A 21,650-nucleotide genomic window follows, 5' to 3' on the forward strand; every position below is an offset into this window, starting at 1 on the left:
ATTGATTATGGATTCAATATAGATTTTCGTAAACAAATCATGTTTGGAAAACCTCTCATACACGAAAACATTGGTGACATTCCTTGAGCGATTTTATTTTTAATATTTAAGTTCATCATTAGTGTCATCTAAAGGTTAAGTACATATATTAGAACTATGCTTACTGAAAATTAAATTAAATTTTATATTGATAACTTTAATGCATTTTATCAATACCACAATATATACTGTATGTGCCTACAAATTTCATTATTTTTACTTAAGTTATGTAACTTTGAAATTCGATTAACTTTTTCACCGGATGGGCGCTATAACAGTACAGAGGTTTTAACTTATATGTACAGATAAATAGATCTTTAAGAAACCAAGGAAAATAGTTCCTACTTTCTGTTTGTAACATGAATGAACTGCAAAGTACCAGCTATTTAATTTAATTGTGAAGTACCCACATAATGACCAAGTGGTTGGGAATAATGCGACAAAGCTGTGAAATAGATTACGGGGAATTATTACATATTTTATTATAATTTTTTATGAGAAATTTCTTTTTAAGTAAACAGGTCGGATTGATTTTCACAAATCAAATAATAATGGTAAGAGTCGATATTGTATTATGAAAAGGTTTATAACTCAAAAAATATTTATCAGTAATAAAATATTCTGTCTTATTATTTTTCAATATGGAACTGATACTTATTCCTACATTGGCATCGCATTTATATAGAGAGTCTTAATTTACAAAAAGAAAAATTTAACTGTCAAATTCATTTTCTGGATAGTAGGTACCTTTTTTACCAATAACTAAAATTTTAAAATATTAACAAAGATTAGCATTTAATTTTATTATTATTAATTTTATTGTTAGTTTAGAATAGTAAAATTATACATGTATTTTTTTTTATTAATTATTTATTCACTGGTACTTTTTTCTCAATAGATATTTCATGCTTTGCCTGGATGAAATCGCCTGTTAGCGATATGACCGCTTGTTGCCTAATAGCTCATGTAAGCTGATTTTTGTATATGTAGATAACGAAGTGAAAATAATAAATATAATTAAAGGAATAATTATTTTTTAGTCAAGTACGTTTTAACCAACTAGTTATATAATTCTCGGACGTCAATGACATTTTGTTTGTTTGTCAATAACATGGAGTTTACCATACCATTAGTGCGAGGTTAATCCTAAATCCGTTTTGCGTTACAGTTTCAATATGAAAACGAATATCTGTTGTAAATTTTCTTTGGCAGCAAAAACGTTCACTAATTGATTACATGCGTTAGACAATCTTAAATGAAAACTATTTTAGATGATTCCTTCAACGAAGATAAGAATAATATTTTTCGAAATGTAACAGTTTAATATAAAAATACATTAATAGATTAATTATGACAAGTAATTAACCTCTTCCAATTTATATTTTCTTCGTATTTTGCGATTGCAAATTCCTACATTTTTAAACTATTTTATACTTACATTGGATTATTATAGGTTGTGTACTTAAATTGTATAGTTTAAATTTACTAGATATCACTAACCCGACGGGAATCGAAGCCACACCCTACCTAATCATTTAAGGCAAGTTCTCTATATGGTTTAATAACGTTATCATAACTATTTTGGACTTCCCTGTATGTTACATAGTAATGTTATTCATTCATTATTCCCAGTTTTAATTATAGTTTTGTTAATACACGGTAATAATCTATTTTGGCAAAATTTTTGTTCAAATTTAGTTAATAATGCTTCAATTTGTTTGATACAATGTCAACTGTCTTTCGAACATAAAAAGAATTTCCTGATTTTAATATGCATTAAATTTTTTATCGACGCAACGTGCCAAAAAACTACAATGTGAATATAACAATAAGGTTCCCGTAAGTATATTTACGCGTTAACAAAATGAATGACAACGCATGACTTTCAATACCTTCAACACCGAGTTTACGACGGCCATATATTCACCAAAACTGGCGTCAATAATGAAAAGAATTCATCATTCATCAATTAGTCACAGAAACAATATGTATTTGTTGTCAAAGCCTGCGTAATTGCATTGCTACAATCGCTACGAAGCTACCGTAACGCCCGCAATTTGTGCCTTTTGTTCATACAACGTTAATATTTACACCATCAATTGTCCCTACCCGCGCAATAAGAAGTTTTCAAAATAGTCGATCCCTTCTGAAGCCCATTATCTTGTTTTACAGCTCGACATTTACTCAGCGCTCAACTAGTAATTGACAATAAACACTTGATTGAAAGTTGATTTTTACCAACAGTTTTGATTTTAGCCTTCCAGTCGGCCAGACCAAAAGTAAACTATAAAATCTCACCTGGGTCATCAAGCGATCAGCGCCGGTGCCTTCCTCATCCCGAAACTCGATATCGGGGTTATAATTAGGCACTAAGTCTTTGAACTTTTCATCGTCCCTCGTGATGCGACCCTCAGGGGGGCCGCTGGCTGTTTTGGAGTTTTCACTAATGTTCGGATCATGTTGGTTAAATACTAGAGGGGTGATGCGGCGCGGTCCGTGGCGGCGTGTAAAGCCGCGGCCCGGGCCGCAAGCCGCCGCTGCACCCAACCACACTAGCACCAGAGACAGCCTCATCTCGTAGACATCACTTCACGCGCGTTCGACGCACGACCAACGCGCGCCGCGATTTGAGCGACACTGAGAATCGGGTGCCGAATGTCCGGCCGCACCAACGCTGCTTGCATCCCTTGCAGGGGCTGTCCACCACCACTCGCTACGTCATACGTCTCGATTTAAACAAAACTGTCACTTTGTGCAATTTCCTTTCGGACTATTCTACGTTTATTTAATAAATTTTTCTTACAGAATTTATAATTTAAATTAATTAGCGTTGATTATTTATTTTAGATTAGTTATTATTATATATAAAACAATTGAATAGTTATTTTCTTACCACTAAATAAAAAGTAATACATAAAACACGTTTTATTTATTAACACTACGGGAAAACATATTTCCTCGATAATTTGTGGTTAAAAAGTTAGAATATCGCTAGTAGGTAGGTAAAGGTCGGTATGAATGGAGTAAACATATAACATTTTGCGTTTATTACATTTAATATATATCTGAATATAATAGGATCAACGGATCAGTGCCTGGTCAAAGGTATTCTGTCTACAGCTTACCTGAATACGGAAATACTACATCCATTGTTAAATATAATTTCTTTAAATACCTGTACAGGTCAATATTTTCAAAAATCGTGGTTACATACACGTAGTCTACAGATTTATTTATAAATCACGGGTGTTTACTTTATTATACTTGGATTTTTTCTAACTGGATAAACATTAGATCAAATCAAATAAAAAATCATCTATTCATATCACACTAATGTACACTGATGAACGTCAAAAAAAGAAATATACAATAAATGCTTCTAATTTTACATTCACTCCCAGTTCTCAAATCAAGGGTGGAGAACGGAAGAGAAGAACTGGCAATAACCTCTCCGCCACTCTTTTTAATTGCCAAGTTTTTCCTTTTACACAAAGTTTGTAAGGAGTCAGTTGTCCTAAATAATTTTTTTACAACATACCATCGATCTTACGTGGTCAGTAAGTTTGATATATCGTCCATACTTAAGCTTTACTTCACTTCGGGTTGCCTGGAAGATTGGTTTTGTCTACGATAAGGCACTATGTTAAAATGAATTCTATCACTCAACCCTCGATAACCCAAGATTAGCTTTTGCTTGGTTAGTAATATTATAATTCCAATTTTTAAATTTTAACCTAGTTTAGTTTTAGTATACCTAGTGTTTCTTGTAATTTTCTTAATTTCATATACACGTACCTATTGTCTTTTTCCCTCAGTTGGTGTTTATTTTTTATTTTTCCATAATAGTATGGACCATAGGGTTGCCTGGAAGAAATCTCTTGTTAGCGAGAAGGCCACCATTTGCCTAATAAGTTATGTGCCTGTTTTCATTTGAATGTAATAAATTAATTAATATGCTATATCTTTCATATTGTACTATTGTATGTTTATACGTTGCATCTGCACGGCATAGTATAAACATACCGCGTTACCTCAGTCGTCAGTATTACATTTCATTTTTTCAGGATACAAAAATATTTTTTCAACTGGTAGTTCTTAAGATTAGCGAGTTTAACTAAACAAAGTTATTTTCAGTTTAATTAAATTGATTTTTTTTTAAATATATGTATGTTATATTCGTCATACAAGGCTAAAATACCCATCTTTTAATTTCTCCGACAAAAGATTTCCTTACAAAAAGAAATGTTTTAGAAGGAAATTTATATCCACATTTGCATGACAGTGGGCCGTTTAGGACAATTTGTAGGCAATGCGTAGACAATAAATGCAAGGACCAGAGCATAATCAGCTAATATGTCATTCTTATTCTGTTTTTTTCCGGCATATGTTTACATTATTTCTGACTCACTGACTTCTTGTGTATAGTCCGGAGAAACTAGATGTAATTTTTTAAAACTTAAGTAAATGTTTGGGGAATAATTAAGTTTCGGGATCGAAAATTGTTCTGTAAATTTAATTATTACGAGAGTTAAAACTATATGTAGCCACTCTTATTGTTTATATAGTATTAATTGCTTTAGATTCGTAATTCAGACAACAAAATTAGGTTATAACTCCCTGATTTGGGCATAGCACGACCAATATGCCTTTTGGCTTCAATCTTAATAAAAAACATCAGAAATCAAACCTACAGAAGAAAAGCTAGTGATATCTTAGTGTTACCAGAGTCATTTTAAATACATTTTCGGCTTTTATGGCATATTATTCTTGTCTGTTATTACAGACAGACGAATAATATAGTTAAAATAGACATTACAATAAAACTTATTTCATAATTATGAAACATATATTCTAATTAACCCGATGAAATATAAAGAAGTTTGGAACAATTTAAATAATATTTCAGTAGAACTTGGGTAACTAATAACTATGTAAAAGCAAGACCGTTTGATTACCGAATTTACGAGAATTCAAAATAATCTTCATTATAAAGTGTTAGTCATCTACAGACCTCACAAACAAATTCTTTGATACGGTGGCGTTATTATTATTTAGATTTAAACATAGTTATGATGTCTTCAAATACCTATTCTGTTAAATATTTTTAAAATCGTGGTTATACACACGTGGCCTACGAATAGATAGTAGTTAGTAGTAAAAACCCATAATCTTTACGGGTTTTTACTATATTTACTTGGACTTTCCAACCAAATTATTGATGTACGCGGTTATGGACATATTCGTTACATTTTCCCTAACTACATAGATATGACCTAAATAATAATGTTGCTACCCAATAATCATACACTTATCATTAGAATATACAGAAGTAGATATCTAGAGTCGTAACTGACCCTGTATAATAAATCATTCAAACAAATTTAATCGCTAAGTTCGGGTTGCCTGGAAGATAATATTTGTCTGACTATATTGATAAGACTATGTTAAACTGAAATCCATCACTGGTCCTTTACTGTGCAAAATATCCTGCCGAAATCCTGAAATACTGTTATCAGACCAGCTCAGGTCTTAAAATTATATAATCATCTTTTTTTTAATTTCTCCTTTTCCTGGAAATTAGCTATATATGTACATGTGTTAAGGAATTATTAGATATAAAACTGATTTTATCATTATAAAACAGATGAAGATGAAATTACTATATTATTGAAACTTGGGTTACCATGTAAGAGCAAGACCGTTTGATTACATTACAATAAACTGAATTATATTTTTTCCATTATCTGTAATTATTATTGCAGAAGCTATCAATTCTCTGCGATATTAGAATTAAGGAATTATTTACAAAAGAAATTATTTTTCGACTTCAGTTATACTTTCTCTTCTCCATTATATTGTCATCATTCATCTCAGGCTTTCACTAAAGCCAATTTGAACAATTTACAAAATCCCTAATCCCAAACAAACCACATGTTAACGTGACTCAGGTTCATGAAAAGATTTAACACTTCCTTAAAGATAAATACTCGGAAGTTCTGTGCGCTTAGAAATAGCTCAATTGGCCCGAAACAAAAAGCGTGAGAAGGTGCGCGTTTTAGTACAATACTTTGCCAACTGATAAGATAAAGATTACCTAAATAACCAAAATATTACTGATAAAATTTAAAGAACCAACTCAACAAAATATGTTAATTGTTCGAAATTCAGAAGGTTGCGAAGTGATAATTTAATGTTTCCTCAGTTCGATGAACGGCATAAATTATTCTAATAAATAGAAATTTTGTTTTAGTAGATATGGTTATGCGTAAATATCGATAATTACGCACAACCATGACATGGGTACATTTAATTTTTAGTCCACCCATGTTAATTCAAGATACTTTAAAATTTTGTACTATCATACTGAAACGATTCCCGAGTTATTTTTATTATATCAGAGAATCTCTATCATAGCTTACTTAAACCATGGCGCCTTTACTAATTATTATGCAATAGATGGCGAGATAAGATTCTTGTAAACAAAAACCCTCCTTTGTCATTCAAATCGCATTTATTCATTCATAATTCTCCACTTTTACTACTTCCGTTATTATCTGTATATTTTGTCTATATTTTCATATAGAATCTATAAAAACAAAACACAAGAGTTTTTAGTATTAAATATATAAATTTTAATGAAGAAACTCTGTATATAATTGATGAATATTAGTATGTTACTTTAAATTTAATAGTCTAGTTAATAAAATGTATGTAATTATTGCATATTTACCGTTTTAAATCTTGATTAAAATAATGAATCTTAACTTAGCCTGTGATTACCACGCTTGCTGTAAAAATAACTATAACTTAATGCATACTTTATTGAAAATACATATAATCAAAAAATTTCGGTATAGATGTTTAACATCAGAATTTTTACAAAAAATATCAAATTACTATACTATTAATAGGAACGGGCATTAGATAGTATAAAACAAAACTGAAGCCGGTAAAGCCCTAAGTAAACTGTACCGAGTAGTGAATGAGTGTCGCGGCGGCACCTCCGTCGCGTCAAAACAAAAAACATTTTTGACTGAGCACCGGCAAGGTGTCAGTAAAGGCTAATGGAAGAGAGTGCTCAGCCAATACGTCCGGCCTCTAGTATTTTAAACTGTTTGCCTTTCCATAAAGCTCTTAAGTCTCAGCGTCGAGGCAATCGCTGTACTTTTGAAAAAAAAAACAAACGAAAACATTTTGAAAGGTTGTAATCGTACTTATATACATTCTGTGGTATCACGGTAATTAAAACTAACTTTCTACGTTATTCCAAGATTGCGACATGAGCGCTACAAGTTTGAAACATCGAATGGATTTCGTAGCGTTGTTTCGACCTGTCAATACCAGTCTATCTTTTTATAACTAATTATTGTGGCAATCACTGAAATCGCTATTGAATTCACGGTTAGCTTGCCAAAGAATGAAATTGGTCTGATGGATCTAGTGGAGATTTTAAAAAGCATATATTTATTAGTGATTGTGAACCCTATACAAATAGTTATTTTTAATTTTGTTTAGTATAATAAAATCAAATAAAAAAAATCTTGCAAAAGAACAAAGTAAAATAAATCCTATTTAATATTTTTTTAAGAAAATAATTTACACATTTTTTTATTCGTTATTAAGTTATAGATACCTATTTCCTAATTACTTTCCAAGAACCACTTCACAGGTGAGGGCCTCTTCCAAGGATCTCCAGGTATCTTGATTTGAGTTGCATCCAGTTCGAGCAGCCGTTTTAGTAATGCCATCTGCTCCTCTCAAAGCGGTCTTCCTCTGTTTCGTTACCCAATAGAGGCCCCACCGGGTCCTTATGGTCCATCGATCGTCAGACAGTCTTACTACATGCCTTGTCCATCTCCATTAGAGCAAGTTACTATCATTGTGTCTTATTTTATTAATTTTTCTCATGTTGAGCCTGCTCCGCTCTAGGCCTTTGACAAGTTCTGATTTTGGTTTCTCTGTGTATTTCCAATTCTGGCAAGTATATTTTAGACATATATGCAGTTTACAAGGGACAAGTTTAGAATTACGTTTTGAAATGCTGATGAATTGATTTATGAATAATATCAGATAATATCAGAAATACTTATGTAAGTACCTACAATATAAATTCCTAGGTAAGTTGTTAGTTTTATTATTCACAATTAATTTCGACCAGCTATACATTATCGACAGATACGATATTTCGCCTGAACAGTGGACATTATTTTAAAGACCTTTTTAAAACCTTTAAAAACCCATCCGTCAGAAATCAAAACTAAGGCTACCTCATCACCACTTTAAATAAATTTAAGATAAACACATAAGAATCAATAACAACGCATTTTGCCTTATTTAAAAAACCATAAAAATTTACCTGAGCGAAGAAACTTTACATTTTATAATCAATTTCGCATACAATAAAAAGAAGACAACTTCCACAAACTCAAGTTGGTCGCGCTCGGTTAACATTCCTTGCATATTTTTAACGACCGCAGCCAATGTGAAGTCAGTGGTGTTTTTATAATTAGGTGTTTCGGATATTCACTGATATCTTGTATGACCTGGCGTATACCCTTATCTTATGGCAATTATTATAAACTATTTTAGCTTACGTAGCTAAATTCTTACAGAGAATTACTAGTAACCGCAAGTAGAATAATTAATCTTATTATCCTATACAATGCAACTAAATCCGGTATAGGACTCAAACCAGTTCTGTTTGCCTTCTAATTGACAAATTGGAATCTTATTAAAATAAAATTCAAGCTCCTCTGAGCGTGGCCAGCCGCGCGAACAAAATTGTAGGTAGATATAATATTAATGTTAACGAGATCTTCCCATCGGGCGCCGACGAATACCGAGTGAGCATGATGCGCTCGCGCCGCATTATTAAGGAGCCGGCCGCATTCGAAGCGCGTGCCTCGATGTGTGTGGTCCACTACGGAGGTCTCGCTCCGCTGATTTATTGAATTCACAATTTCACACCGTTTTTATCAAGCGAATAATACATTTAATTAGCGAAATAAAAGCTTTATCACATTAAAATAATTATATTCAAACAAATGACAGTATAAATTAATCCGATGTAATTGCAGATTTGTTTTTGTTTTCAGAATCACTGATAGAGGACACATCGCTTCCAGATACAGCGTGAAGTTCTGGATATCGCGGCATCAGCTCAAAGGTGTCCAAATCGTAATTAAATTCATCAGTGTTTGTTTTCCATTTATTAGCGATCATTTGCAATGGCTCAAGGCATTGTAGACTCTGCTTCACCCTTAGCAGTTCAATATTACATTGGTTTTCGACTTCTAGCAGCTTTAATTTATAAGCCTTTGCAATCATATGCTTCCTTATGGCATTCTTCTTTTCAATCTGTGCCATATTAAGAGTATTCTGATACCTCTGCAATTGTTTTTCGTATTGTATAAGGTTTTCGTCACATGTTAATTTATTTTCGACACAAGTGCTATACAAGTCTGGAGGACATGTTATCTCCAATGGTCTAATGGGATCAGTTGTTACTTTCGGTCCATCCAAATTGGGCTGAAGTTTGGATTCCATTTCCAGGCGAGCCTTCTCTTGATTAAGTTCCAACTTTAGAGATTCTATGATATTACGACATTGCTTAATTCTTTCCTTAAGATTTTCGTGTTCACTTGCTATTTCTGAACCCTCGTGTATTGGTTCTCCACCATTGATTTCGTTTGATTGTTTATCATCGACAGTATTAGCGTTAGCAAGTTTAGATATAAGTAAATTCTCAGTTTTCTCTTCAGTCATTGGTATTTCATTGTCACCGGATGCTGGGTTTACAAAACTCATATTGAGCAATATTTTTACAAAATTTTATGCAGAATTTAAGTGAAGTTAAATGTTCAATATAGGAGACACAACAAAAATGACAGATCATGTCAATTTTAAATTGGGAATTCACAAGCAAAGATAATTTTTTTGGCCAAAATATATTTAAATATAAAAATGCCATCGATATTTTACTCCAAAGGGAAAGTTAAAAATGTGTAGGGTTGATTTAAATTAAATAGTTTAAAAAAATTTTAAGTATTTATTTTTTCATTCTATGAAATAATGGTTATAAGGGATAAAAAATTACATCAAAAATATTCTATTTTTCGTCTTTTTAAAGTATTTTTATTTAAATAAAACCGAAACATAAATATGCACAAATATTCTATTAATGTGCGAAACTCAACATATAACAAACATAGAATAAAATTATATGGTTCTTAAGAAGGAGTTTCTTCTATCGCCACTTGCAGTTGACTTTCCGCAAAGAATGGCCCTTGTTCTACATAAGTTTGCAGTCTCATAATAATGTTAGCATCAAATGCCGTGGACATCGATAATCTCTTTATTACATCATATTTTACTTCCTTTAGCTGCTTTATTAAATCCACGTTGCGATCAAGAAGAAATTCTATAAAACCTAAAATAAGTTGTTCATTATTAATTAACTACTTTTAGCCTTGGAGTTTGTGTAAATAAAATACAGAACCAAAATTTCTTCGTCGACCAGCCACAGATTATAAAACATATACATATGTTATATAATCTGCTACAACCTTTTTACTGTCTATACTATCTGTTTCGCAATCATTTTTTTATTTTTTTTTATTAATATGGCAATAGTTATAACTTTATGCCAGTTTCAAGTAAAAGCTAGGGAAACTAAACGCGAGAAATAAAAATAAAGAAACAATTCAAAAAACAAAGGGATAAGCTAGTATAAAAATTAATAATTATTCGCAATCATTTGTTTTCTTCATCCTTATAGAAGCTGATTAGCCTTTGTGCCTGACAGCGTTGAAATGTTGGGTCTAAGGTTCCTAAATGAACCAACACTGCTTTATACATACACTATTATAATATGGCGGTTCAAAAGTCAAAGAACTTTATTTTCATGAACAAAAATGTTTTTCTTTTCATAAAAACTTAATTATCTTAAGAATTGCATAAGTAGACCTCTTTTAAGAAGAAAACACAAAAATGAAATATTTTCTAAATTTGGGTCATATTATCCTTTACCATAATAAATTCTTAGTCACAGAAATAGAAAACACACAAGTTATCTCAAGAGCTCATGAAGGAGTGGTGCCAATTTTTTTGGATAAAAACTATATCAATTTTATTCCACCCCAATCTGTCTTTCGAATGAGGGTCGTGCGTTTAAATCTCGACTTGGTACCAACTTATTTGGACAACTGACTTCCATCATAGTCATGAATGATTTTATTACCTGCACAATTAGCGACCAACTCTTGGCCCCAATGATGTTGGCACACAGCATCCAAAAATATAAACGCAGCAAATTGTATATCTGGGAACGGAGTCTTGCAAAGCCCAAACAACACTTCCACAGATGACGGCTGTTTGCTTAAACTTCTAAACCATTCGCGTGTCATTAATGTCACTCTGTGATCTGCGGGACTTTTTTTCAGGTCCCGCTCGATATCTATTAAATTGGCAAAACAATATATCGCCCGAATTTTAATCTCTGTGCCGCTATTTCTTATTAACTCGCCGATTTTCTCAACGGCTAGAGTATATTTACTACCTGTAACATACAATTTGTTATATTATGGTCTACAGTATCTTCCGGTTAATTTTAAAAAGTTGCAAAATAACGTTTTTAGGGGCCTCTTATAATGAATTCTCCCAATTATTGGATTCTGAGATCAAACTATTCATATAAAAACTTACAATACGCATAAATATATGCTCGCCGAATTGGATTTCGATTCAGCATCGTCCTTACTACATATTTTGGCATGTCTGAGGTTTCAAAGCCAAGAAGCACAGTGCACACTTATAACAACTGATACCCTCACAAATACATAGTGTATTATACGCATACACACACACTTCACGCATACTAAAGGTTATATTAGTTTTTGTTTGATGTGACTAAGACTAATTTTTCATTTAAATAAATTGTTTTAAACATGCACCACCAACACACGGGCTGAGAACTACAATTAGGTGAATTTTATCACCATAATATTTCTGTAATTAATAAATGACCTTTAATCTTGAAAACTGTATTTTGAGTGAGTAAAGCAAAATCCTTAGACATAGACATAGAAAACCATTGATTATGAAACTAAAAATAAAACAAATATGTCGCTAACATCACAATACTACTACAAATCAGCAAACATCGAAAGGACAACTCATATTTGGTCGTAAAAACCGATAGTCGTAAAAGACGATGACATTGTTATTAAGAACCTAATACTGGTTTGTTCTAAACGAAGTAGTCTTAAACAGTTATTACTGTATTACTAAAAAAATTATTTATGTAAATATTTTCTTTAGATTAATAATTTAATGTTAAAAAATCTTACCAAATGCCACCATAGAGAGTTTTCCTTCAATAGTACTACCAATTACTCCAAGAGTGTCCAACACAACAGGAAAAATGGTCTGTTCCACTTCATCAAATCGATACCTCCTAAGTATAATGAGTCAACTGACATTTTAGTAATTTTACAGGAGAGCCATTTTAAGGCAAATCGTTTATATTTTTGTGAAATCAAACTAATTCAGAATAAATTTAATGTTTTTATAATAAAGATTGAAAGCTCTTTCTTTGGTATAACATGAATTTGCTGATTTTTGTTCTTAAATGCTATTTTATGTACATGACTTAGTATACACGGGCGGGACTCAATTGTAAAATGGTTTAACTACCAGTTATATTCATGTACGTTGTACATCAAAATCTATAGTTTACACCAACATATTATGGAATATGATTATCATTTAATTATTATCATCTTACTTTTGGTTAGTTTCGGGGTTTTTCGTCTCACTTAATAATAAAATATTGAAATTACATCACTTGACTCATTATACAGGGAAAGTAATTAGCTATGTTAGAATTTTAAACCTCAACGTATACTGGACTAATATAATTAATTGAGGCTTTTTCATTACTAATTTTATTTCTAATACCTTACGAAATTAATAAAAGCTAGGAAGAAGTAGACTCATTAACAAAAACAACGCATTTTTAAGAATTATAATGTATTTTCAGTTTTAACTTTTTAATTTTTAACCTTTTTGTTAATATTATTTAGCCTTACTACAAGTTTAACAATGCAACTAAAACAAATTATCAATGTAGTATCATTAAAGTTTCATAAAAAGTAACAAACATCAATAAAAATAATAGGAACTAAAAATAGGAACTTACGTTAAACAATATTATTAAAAATAATATAAATGTATAACAAAAATATATAAAAAGTTTAGGACGCTCAAAGGATAGCTTTAAACCTTATGGTTTATCAAAATAAATGAAAATTTTAAAGATTTAACGTATAAAAATCAGTCTGAATCACTGTCATCTGCTCCATTGGAGTTTTTTGAAATCAAATTATTAAAAAAAACAAATGATACTCCTTAGGAATCACCAGTGTCTTACAAAGATCCATGAAGTGTTTGTATGTACTTATTTTGGTAAATAGGAATGGGTCTGATAAGCTAAAGAAATATTATCTATGTTAAAATTCAACTCTCTTCGATTTCGTGTAGCTTTAGGTTTTTTTACACAATCTATCTACTTGTAAGCATCATCTTGGTAACTCGTTTTATAAAATGTCCTAAATGGATTTTCTGCTTTAACAACTACTTCCGTGACTTTGTTTCAAGGTATTTTAAATCCATCATTAGTAGTTGTCCAGTTGTTTATAAGTCCTTACTTTGATTTAAAGTCTTTTATTAAATCCTGAGACACTTCAATAACTTTGTATGGTTTTTCGTCGGATATGGTAAATCTAAAAGCTGTATACCATTGATAAGGCGTATAAAGCATTTTATCTTTTGTCTGACTTTCAATTAAAGCATGTATACTGTCGCCTTCATTTTGAGTGTGACCCACTATTAGAAAGCGATGGCTAATATATATGTATACAAAACTTCGAACTAGCTAACAGATACATTAAGAAAACAATCCTATTTCTATATTTGCTTCCACGGTTGTCTGACCGAAACCGGTAATCTTTGACACCTTCACCCACCATATCTTCTATAAACTTAAAAACACATAGAAATGTAAATTGCACATCTCTTTGCTTTCTGTTGATGCCATGAAAAACAATAACCTTGTCGAGATCCCAGACTGAATATCGTGAGAAGAAAAGTTTCCGTTTATAATAAAAAGTACTAACGTTCCCGTGAGGTACATTAAGACTCTTTTGATGATCAAATGCTGCTGTATCTTTTGTTTTCTAGCTTTCTCTTTTTCTTTTAAATGCTCTTCATGCTTTTATTTATCTGTCTGGGTAACTTGCTTGTTATTTCATAAATGTGACATTGTTCACAAACACCTTTTTTGTGTTTATGAAAACCTATATTGATATTTGTATTAATTGATATATCTCGATACTGTCTCACGGTAGTCGCTTTAGAAGACTTCCCAAGAACATAGTTTTGTAAACCGATATTTTTGTAGTCTCAATATTATCTCCTTGACTGCTTGGAAGAAACTTATGAAAGGAGCATATTAACTTAAGTTGCATGCGCGCTGGCTGTCATTCATCGTATACTGAGCCAAAATAAACTTATTTCAATGCGTCCCTTCTCACGCCCCGCGAACACTGATACAACGTTATTTGGATCAGTATACAATGTACGATTTTAACAGATGTTGAAATTGATTTAGTATACGTGAAATTATCTCGGTAACTATAGTTCTTTTAAAAAAAAAATTAACACTAACGTGAAGATCATGGTTAATTATGTACGTTTATATAAAAAAAACCAAATACCTAAATTTGTTAGTTGACTCAGTATACTTAGGAGGTATCGAAATGACTCAAGCAAAAACTCTATCAACACTGGATATTCGTGTATAACTTCCTTTGAATAATGATAGGTTACTGTTCCAAAAAATTTTATGTAACCTGTAAAAACATTACAGATTAAAAAAAAAAAATACATATGTGCAATTCACACATGGTAGAAGTGAAACCTTCAAAAACATTTTTTTTATTATTAATCATATATAAATTAATCATTTTCCATTATCTAAATGTGTGTGGTCTTTTAAAACAGTATATTTTAATGATAAATTTTAATTTATAAGTTTAATATAAATTTTTAATTTGGGAAAAACTAAAACATCGAAAGTTTGAAATTCGATCAAATGAAAAAGCGGCAGTAAAGAGAGGCTGTATAATGCCTGCTATCTCATTTTCTCCCACGTTAAATCATATGATGAATTGATGTTTCTGTCTCTCTTTACCGCTGCATCCGGTTTGAAATCACGACGATTCGAAAGAAGTTTATCTATCTCATTTTCTCCCACGTTAAATCATATGAATTAATGTTTCTGTCTCTTTTTACTGTCGCTTTTTCGTTGCATCCGGTTTGAAATCACAACGATTCCAAAGAAGTTTCACTTCAAAAAATATTCATACATGATATAAATAATATTTAGCAGACGAAAATATTTATTAATTTAAAATGTTTGTTGGCGATGAAATAAGTAGGAGAATAACCAATTTTATTAAAAATGACAATTATATGGACAATTAAATACTTTGAGCATCTGAATTAATTAAACATACATAATTGAAAACTGTAAAATACATTATAAATTTATACATACCTGTTATTAAAAGTGCTTTAAGCGGATTATTTTTAAGATCTTGCAGTTTTTGCACCATCTTTTTAAATAATCCATTCTTTATCAAATAGGAAATTCCATAAGGGACAATCGCCAGTTGTGATAGTAATTCTAGGAGATTCAATTGATAAAGGATGTCATCTGTTTCAAGTTCGGAAACCATAAAATCTATGTATCCTTGGTCTTTACAGACTTCAAATAACTCATTTGACTTTTTTGAAATATTGACAATGATCTGAAAGAATTGAGATTCTGATATCAAACATTTGAAAAGTTGATAGGTATTTCTAAACAACTCAAACTACCTCTTTACAATTTTAATCCAATGACTAAAAGGCTACATACACATCTAGGTTTTCGACAATGTAGGTGGTAGATGGCATGGCATAGTCTCTTAACTTCTATCTCATTGTGTATTCACCTGATTTTTAACTAAAATAAAATAAAATAAAATAGCCTTTATTACTGTTAAAGTTACTATATATATGTACATTAAAATTATAGAATGTCCCTAATAACAGTGTGCCTTTCGGCAAAGGCCTCCTCCAATTCTTTCCACTGTGTTCTGTCCAAGGTGACTCTCCTCCAGTTTGGACCTGCTGTCAGTTTTAGTTCGTCTTCCCATCGTCTGTATTGACGTCCTTTACTTCTTTTGCCGTTACGTGGATACCAGTGTGTGACAATGTTGCTCCATTTGTTCTTTGAAGAACGCATCAAATGTCCTGTCCACCTCCATTTTTGTTGGTCTATTCTGATCAGTATGTCGGTTAGTTTTGTCTTACGCCGTATGTCAGTGTTTCGAATTTTATCTTTCATCTTGATGCCGAGCATGCTTCTTTCAACTGCGTGTTGGAATGTTGTCAGTTTTTTCCTGTGTAACTGTGTAAGGGACCAAGTCTCACATCCGTATGTAACACAGGGCAGTATACAGGTATTAAATACTTTTTTCTTTAGACCTATATTCATATCCTTGCTCTTCATTATTTCTTTCATTGCCCAGTATTTTCTCCAGCCATTAGCAATTCTTTTGTGTATTTCTTTAGACATTTGGTCTTCGTGAGAGATTATTTGCCCTAAGTAAACATATTCTTCTACATACTCTAATATCTTTCCATTCACTTTGATTTCTGTCTTGATAGAGTTTGTCATCACCTTAGTTTTTTCTGTATTCATGGTTAGTCCAGCTTTGATACTTTCATTTGTAAGCATTTCAATCATGACCTGCAATTTTTCTGGGTTTTCTTCAAAAAGAATCAGATCATCCGCAAAGCGAAGGTGGCTAAGTAATCTTCCATTGATATTTATACCGACTTGATCCCAGCTTATATTTCGGAAAATGCCTTCCAAAGCGGCTAGGAATAATTTCGGAGAGATAGGATCACCCTGTCTAACACCTTTGCTGATTTGGAAGGTGCTTCCTAGTTTCTCTAGTTTGATTCTTGCTTTGTTGTGGTTGTATATTTCCTTTAATAGATTCAAATACACATTATTTATCCCCATTTGTTGTAGGCACTTCCACATATAGCTGTGATCAAGGCTATCAAAGGCTTTATTGTAATCTATGAAGGCAGTGTATAGTGGTAGATTGTATTCTCTGTATTTTTCCATTATTTGTTTAACGGTATGAATATGATCTAAAGTGGAGTAGTTGGTTCTAAAGCCTGCTTGTTCTTCTGGCTGATTTTCATCAATCTTTTTACATATCCTGTTGAGAAGTACCTTTGAAAATATTTTATAGATATTCGACATAAGGCTGATGGGTCTGTAGTTATTGACATCCTCTTTAGAGCCTTTTTTATGGATCAAAATTATATGCGATATGTTCCATTGTTGTGGGATGATGCCTGTGTTAACTATTTTGTTGAAGATATCTGTTAATAGTGGGCTTATCTCTTCTATGGTACCTTTTAGTAGTTCGTTGTGTATCATGTCTGGTCCAGGAGCTTTATCCAGTTTTTGACTTCTTATTGCTTTTTCCACTTCGCACTGTAGAATATCAGGTTCTTTGTTTTGTGTGCTATGTTCTGAAGGGTTTATCACTTTGTTTTTGTTGTTTGCATTTGTTTCATAGTTCATTTGTTTATTTTGATCGGAATAAAGTGTCTTATAAAAGTCTGTTGTTGTCTCTAGAATGTCCTTCCTTTGGGTAAAACTCTTTTCTGCTTTCTTCAATTTTGGAATCCAGTCATTTTTCTCTCGTAGTACTTTCAGAGCCTTTCTTGTGCCACCAGATTTTTCTATGTAATTTTCTAACGTTCTTAGTCTCTTAGATCTTTGGTCATTCCTTATATTCTCTCGTATTTGTTTGCTTAGTTTATTAATTTTTCTTAAATTTCCTTTCTTGTCTTCTTGTATAATTTTTTTTCTTTCTGCAAGTAGTTTTAGCGTTTTGTCACTGAGTATTTTTAATTTATTTTTTCCTTTTTGATGTATGTTGCTAACACTGGTCAGTTGTAATTCTAGGCTGTTATATTGTTCTGTAATGTGTAGGTTTTTGTAGGTTTCATCTTTTGCTAAGGAGTTTATTTTAGTTTTTATTTCTTGAAGATTTTCGTGTTTAAAATCTTTTCCTGTAGTTTTGTGTATATGTTTTCTTGATTTTTTAATGTTTTTTGGAAGTAGAGTTCCACGAACCATTCTGTGGTTAGTATTAAAGTTAAGATTTTGAATAATGTCTACATCGACAAAGGTTTTGGGATTATTCGATAGGATGTAATCAATTTCATTTCTAGTTTTTCCATCAGGGGAGACCCATGTCCATTTGCATTTTGTTTTCTTCTTAAACTTAGAGTTCATTAGGTATAAGTTGTTCTCCATTAAAAATTCTGCCAGTCGTTGCCCATTAACGCTTCTTTTGCCATGGCCATGTTTTCCAATTATAAAATCTTCGTTGGCTTGTCTAGTACCGATTTGGGCGTTGAAATCGCCCATGACTATAGTGTTTTTATTTTGGTTGTTTCTTATGTGGTCCGCTAGAGTGTTATAGAAGAGCTCCCTCTCTGTTTCATCGGCTTGTTCTGTTGGTGCATAGATTTGTATTAGTGTCCATTGTTCTGGGTAGCCTGGGAGGAGTATGTTGAGTACAGCTATTCTGTCGTTTAAGCCTAAAAATTCCTGGATATTGTTCTTTAGAGATGCCTTTACGAGAAATCCTACACCTCTATGGCCAGCCTTTTCTCCTTTGTAATACATTACATATTTTGGATACTCTTCAATGCCTTCTCCCAGTCTTCTCATTTCACTAATACCAATGATATCCCAATTGAGGTTTTCAATCGCTAGTTCTAATTCTTTAAGACTTTCATCTGTTCTAAGGGTTCGAGTGTTAAGTGTTGCTATATGTACCTTGTTTGATGGAGGGTTGTGGTCGCATTCCCCACGGGGACCAGCCGGATTGGGGAGTAATGTGTCGTTATTGTTATGGTTCTGTTTATAGTTGTCGTGCATTTTCCTGGTTCTGGTCTGCCGTGTGTACGTTTTATTGATTGTTTGTTCTGCCAGTATTGGAAGCTGAGTTTGCTCTTGAACGAAATATTTGTGGGTGCGACTTACTAATTTTTGTAGGTGCCGATGTTTCTGTGTTTATGCTGCCGTTACCATTATCTGAAGATGACCTTCTTCTTTTGGCATCTGTTGTACCTTTCTCTTTTATTATTAGTTTGTCATATCGTATAAAAGCTAGTTTCCCATCCTTTTCTGCGTTAATTTTCATTTGTTTTAACTCTTTACGTTTGATTAAAACTTCCTTTGGATAGTCTTCCGTAGCATATATGTTAGAAGGAAAGTAGTGGTTGTTCTTTAGGAGTTCATACTTCCGCCATGCTAGAGTGAGTGTTATAAGTATTGGTCTATTTTTACCTTCCATCTTCTTGCCGAGTCTTCTTAGGTTGCTGAGTTCCCACTGGTCCCATTCCCGCGTTTCTTTATTTTTTCTACTAATTTCGTTAAGTATCTCTAGTACGTTTTTCATGAGATCATTCGTGTTTGTTTCGGTTTCTGCTACGCTATGAAGTATAATGTTGTTTTTTCTTGTAGTTCTCTCTAAATCCCTGACTCTTGTCTGAAGAGTTTTTACCTCTTGTTTTAGATTTTTGTTTTCTTCTCTCATCGGTTTTAGTTTTTCGTCAATAACATTTATCAGGTTCCTGTTAAATTTTTCTGCCAACTCTTCAGTTTGTTTTTTAAAATCAATTTTCATTTCTTCCATTTTTTCTAATATTAATTTTACTTGAAGATCCATTGTATTGTTGTTTCTCTGTTTTTGGTGGTTTTCTAGTATTTATTATATATATATACTGCTACCTCTTTATTTTCACAACTATTGCATTTATGAATTTTCTATGGGGAAATTTTAATTTTTGAGTTGGCAACCCTTTTTTGTTGTCTTGTTATGATAGATGTCAAATTGTTAAAATGATGATGATTCACTTAATTACTTTCATAAAACTGTACCGATTCACTATAAGTTGTTGAAATAACATTAAGTGTTTGGAACGGTTACTTTGACGTATGCAACACTCTTTCGTTTACATCCACTTTTCGTACTTATCTTATTTTGTAAATTTTACTTCTAGTGAGTAACCAGTGCCGTTAAATGCGATGATACGCTTTAGGTGTTTTCTTGTTGATTTAATCTTGAAACACAAATTGATACTGATTTTGATGCTCCACCAGTTATTTGTTGTTTTTCACTCACTTTTAGCACTTATCACTTCTTATAAATATTTTTTAGGCTATGTTAGTCTCCCCACTTGAAAAACATACCAATTCCACATGGTTCTACCTCCACTTATGTATCTTTTGATAAACAAAAAAATGAAACTTAAGCTTACCTCAAAAGCATTACATTTACTGCTGCTATTATATTCCAATAAAATCTTCATTTCTTCTAGTACCTTTGAATAAGTGTCCTGTGGTAAATTAGATGTAATCAATACGGCCTTATTTGCAATACCAACATCTTGGTCCCCAGCCATCTGGGAAATTGCCACAAACACATCTATATGTTGAGGAAATGAGAATGTACCTGGACTTGAAGTAAATACTTTGTAGATCTGTAATTAATGTTTAATTGATTATTATAACTGTTAATTTTTTTTATTTACACAAGTTTCTTTAATCCATGAGTAACATCTAATTAATATAAATTGTAAACCATATATATACTGTGGATTTCATTGGACCTTGGTTGTAATAATTGTTTAGCCATAGTGCCCTTAAATCTAAGTCCCTTGAATTTAAAGGATACTTTAGTACAATATTTATATAGGCTTCAGCATCTGAAGAAACAGATTACAGTAACAAGGGGGTTGTTGGAAAAAAATATTCCGATAATATCAATGATACTCCTTACCACATCTATTGCAAGCTGGCGAACACAAGGAGTTTCATGTCTTAAAAAATACATTATGTATGTTATATAGTTACTTAGAACATCCTCTGGTTCAAAAATATTAAAACATGTTTTTAATACCTCACAACTTAAATCAACATGACTTCTGAAAAAAAAAAAATGATCGGTTAAAATAAAGTAATTGGTGAACAAAAGGGCAGTTTATAATAATAATGTATTTAATCTAATATTGTATTTTTGTTAGGACTTACTTGTCAGAATCATTAAGGCATTTAAAAATTTCATTAATGCCTACATTTTTAATTACAGGCAAAACGTGAGCGGGTGGCGTGAAATCTAAAAGATTCTTCAAATCGTTCAGGGCCTGCAATCTTAGTTCTTTACATCGAAGATTTTCGATAAATATTTTGTACTGTTCCATGTCAGATACAAAGAAAATAATTATAATTAGGTAGGTTTCTAGGACACAGTTATTAAGTATCACTTCGATTTATTTAACTCGATATCTCAAAACCTATAAACAAAACATTACAGTCACTTTTTGAATTTGGTGGACTATCATCTTTCAATAATCAATGTCAAAGATCTCGCCAGTCGCCACAGGCTCCAATCTCCATTGGATAT

The 21,650-nt window shown here is 32.0% G+C and overlaps 3 protein-coding genes across 3 annotated transcripts in view; all 3 read right to left on the reverse strand.

Annotated features, from left to right (window-relative positions):
- The window catches only part of LOC110996957 (tiggy-winkle hedgehog protein), a 32,619-nt gene extending 29,944 nt beyond the window's left edge, over positions 1-2,675 (reverse strand). The window contains exon 1 of the mRNA XM_022264869.2: positions 2,338-2,675. Coding sequence (XP_022120561.2) covers positions 2,338-2,613 — 276 coding nt within the window. The 5' untranslated portion in view covers positions 2,614-2,675. The remainder of the gene's footprint in view (positions 1-2,337) is intronic.
- A 6,187-nt stretch (positions 2,676-8,862) lies between these two features.
- On the reverse strand, positions 8,863-9,989 carry LOC110996963. Its single transcript, XM_022264878.2, has one exon. It carries the CDS (start codon positions 9,844-9,846, stop codon positions 9,097-9,099), a length of 750 nt encoding a protein of 249 aa, XP_022120570.2. The 5' UTR covers positions 9,847-9,989; the 3' UTR covers positions 8,863-9,096.
- Positions 9,990-10,073: 84 nt separating this feature from the next.
- LOC111002337 (26S proteasome non-ATPase regulatory subunit 5) lies at positions 10,074-21,581 on the reverse strand. Its single transcript, XM_045628874.1, has 8 exons — positions 21,278-21,581; positions 21,027-21,171; positions 20,506-20,727; positions 15,656-15,908; positions 14,856-14,948; positions 12,387-12,482; positions 11,279-11,596; positions 10,074-10,468 (listed from the first exon to the last, which is right to left on the reverse strand). The coding sequence occupies exons 1-8, from the start codon at positions 21,445-21,447 to the stop codon at positions 10,269-10,271; spliced, it is 1,497 nt and encodes a 498-aa protein (XP_045484830.1). The 5' UTR covers positions 21,448-21,581; the 3' UTR covers positions 10,074-10,268.
- Positions 21,582-21,650: the final 69 nt, after the last annotated feature.

This window comes from Pieris rapae, chromosome 7, assembly GCF_905147795.1.
Source record: "Pieris rapae chromosome 7, ilPieRapa1.1, whole genome shotgun sequence".
Lineage (NCBI taxonomy): Eukaryota > Metazoa > Arthropoda > Insecta > Lepidoptera > Pieridae > Pieris > Pieris rapae.

Excerpts from the sequence above, each read along its gene's own strand:
- LOC110996963 (XM_022264878.2), bottom strand. The coding sequence starts at position 9,846 with ATGAGTTTTGTAAACCCAGCATCCGGTGACAATGAAATACCAATGACT.
- LOC111002337 (XM_045628874.1), bottom strand. The coding sequence starts at position 21,447 with ATGGAACAGTACAAAATATTTATCGAAAATCTTCGATGTAAAGAACTA. Across the intron at positions 20,728-21,026 it reads GCCAGCTTGCAATAGATGTG|ATCTACAAAGTATTTACTTC; the intron begins GTAAGGAGTATC and ends CATTAATTACAG. Across the intron at positions 11,597-12,386 it reads ACTCTCTATGGTGGCATTTG|GTAGTAAATATACTCTAGCC; the intron begins GTAAGATTTTTT and ends TGTATGTTACAG.